At 33.3% G+C, this 1,922-nt stretch overlaps 1 protein-coding gene across 1 annotated transcript in view; it reads right to left on the reverse strand.

Moving 5' to 3' along the window:
* The window catches only part of LOC109846035 (profilin-3), a 4,282-nt gene continuing 3,057 nt past the window's right edge, over positions 698–1,922 (reverse strand). Inside the window, exon 4 of the mRNA XM_020415256.1 lies at positions 698–793. Within this exon, the coding sequence (XP_020270845.1) occupies positions 698–793 (96 nt within the window). The remainder of the gene's footprint in view (positions 794–1,922) is intronic.

The raw sequence follows: 1,922 nt of genomic DNA on the forward strand, positions 1-1,922 counted from the left end.
TGGAATTTGCTTGTTAAGTGACTGTTGTTAGTTAGCATTTAGCTTTCTTCTCTTTCGAGATTGGATCATTGCCCTTAGTTTTTTTTATTCTTATTGGTTGTTCTTTCTTTGATTCATTACTACTTCATGGACAAGAGAATACTAAGGACTTTCTTCCACTGTGAAAGGATGTTTTAGAGTTTAAGCCAGCATTAGAGAAGCTTTTAGATTTGTTCCTTAAGGCTGCATCCTGTTTAGAACAGTGGTAGGTTTAATCTTAAGCCGTGATAAAAGCAAGGGCTATTTTATGTAGGTCGATTAATTAGCAGGAAGACTTGTTGGATATCTATTTAAAAGTTTAGAATTTAGACTATTAGGGCAAAGTGAAATATGTAGCAAAGTTAGAAGAAAAAAGGATGGTATAATACGAAACTGTTAAATAATCAAACTAGGATGCATTTTGTTTCCTTTACTTGTAACCAGTTGATAGTTGAATTGTTGTCAAGGTGCATTGAAGAGTTTGCGAGCAGATGAAATTAATTAAATCATCTTTTTAAGACATCTTATGAAAACTATGATCTATAAAGCAGATGCTCATTTGGCCGCCAGCCTATACTCGGTCAAAGTTACCATTCTACCCACCTACTACCACTATAAGTATGAGTACTATTTTCCACAACAGGGTAAGATCTTTATCTCTACCTACTGTGCTTATAAATTACAGTTCAGTTACTTCTCCACTCAAGTAAATTACTGACTTGATCTTCGGAGGAACAATCAGAGAGCCCAACTCCGCTCTCTTACGATCTGTTATCTGTGCAGTGAAGAACAACCCACCTCAGAACTGGACATTTGGAGGGTTAGAGGACCTCCGACAACCAATTAACTTCGATCTCATTAACTGTTTGATGTCAGCCATCAATAGAACCTGAAGAGTCAAATATTATTTGAAGTAGCATTACGTATAAGATATTTAGTTATATTTCTTTTGTTAGAATAAGTTGTAAAAATTTTTTTAAGTAGCCTACAAAGTTCAATCGTTCATTTAAGATATTTATGTTATTGAGTTTTTATATTTTTGTTCAAGCTGTTGCATTTGCAGTAGAAGTTGTTAGCTTGTTCGTTTCTACGGAAGATAACTGTGAAGGTGATGTTTATAGTAGGTACTCTCATATAAGTAAAATGTTTGTTCTGATGTTGTGTATTTAGATTCTGCTCTATGCAAAATGAGTTTTTAATAAAAATTACAAGATTACTACATGCAATTTTAGTTGTCCTTCAAATGTTTCATCTCATGTGATTTCTTATCATGCATCACGTGCAATGCACGTATTGCATAATAGTTTAAGCAAATAAGGATAGTTTGTACTTGTCATGTACTCTATCACGGTGGATTTTAAATCTCAATGATAAAATTTAGCTGTAAAAGTAGAATTGGAAATTGGAAATCATGAGTCTGAGTATAATCAAACTATAGATAAGGATTGTGAAATCCCAGGGACAAAGCATATCAAAATTAAGTCCTCAAATTTACCGATATTCCTCCCTCGATCTGCAAAAATTTTCAAATAAGGTCCGTAACGTGACATGTGAAAAAAATAATACTAGCACTAGCACCAGACAAGTCAACACAATTGTTATTTAAGACATGCGAGAAAACTGCAGTAGATTTCCATATAAACAGTCAAAATAAGATGCAAGAAGAATTGAAACAACTTGTAATAGGAAACAGAGGCATGGAGGGTAAAGCAAGAAAAAAATATGAGATATCATGAACAATTAACATGACAAAAACATGTAGCTCACAGAGAGCTCTGTTTATTCACAACATCTTTATCTCAGAACAAGCACATATATCAAATCACACCACAAAATACCCCATAAGATTTAGGGAAAGGAAAGGAAGATCTTTGGACATTAAAAAAAAAAAAAAAACTACAGTT

Source organism: Asparagus officinalis, chromosome 6 (assembly GCF_001876935.1).
Source record: "Asparagus officinalis chromosome 6, Aspof.V1, whole genome shotgun sequence".
Lineage (NCBI taxonomy): Eukaryota > Viridiplantae > Streptophyta > Magnoliopsida > Asparagales > Asparagaceae > Asparagus > Asparagus officinalis.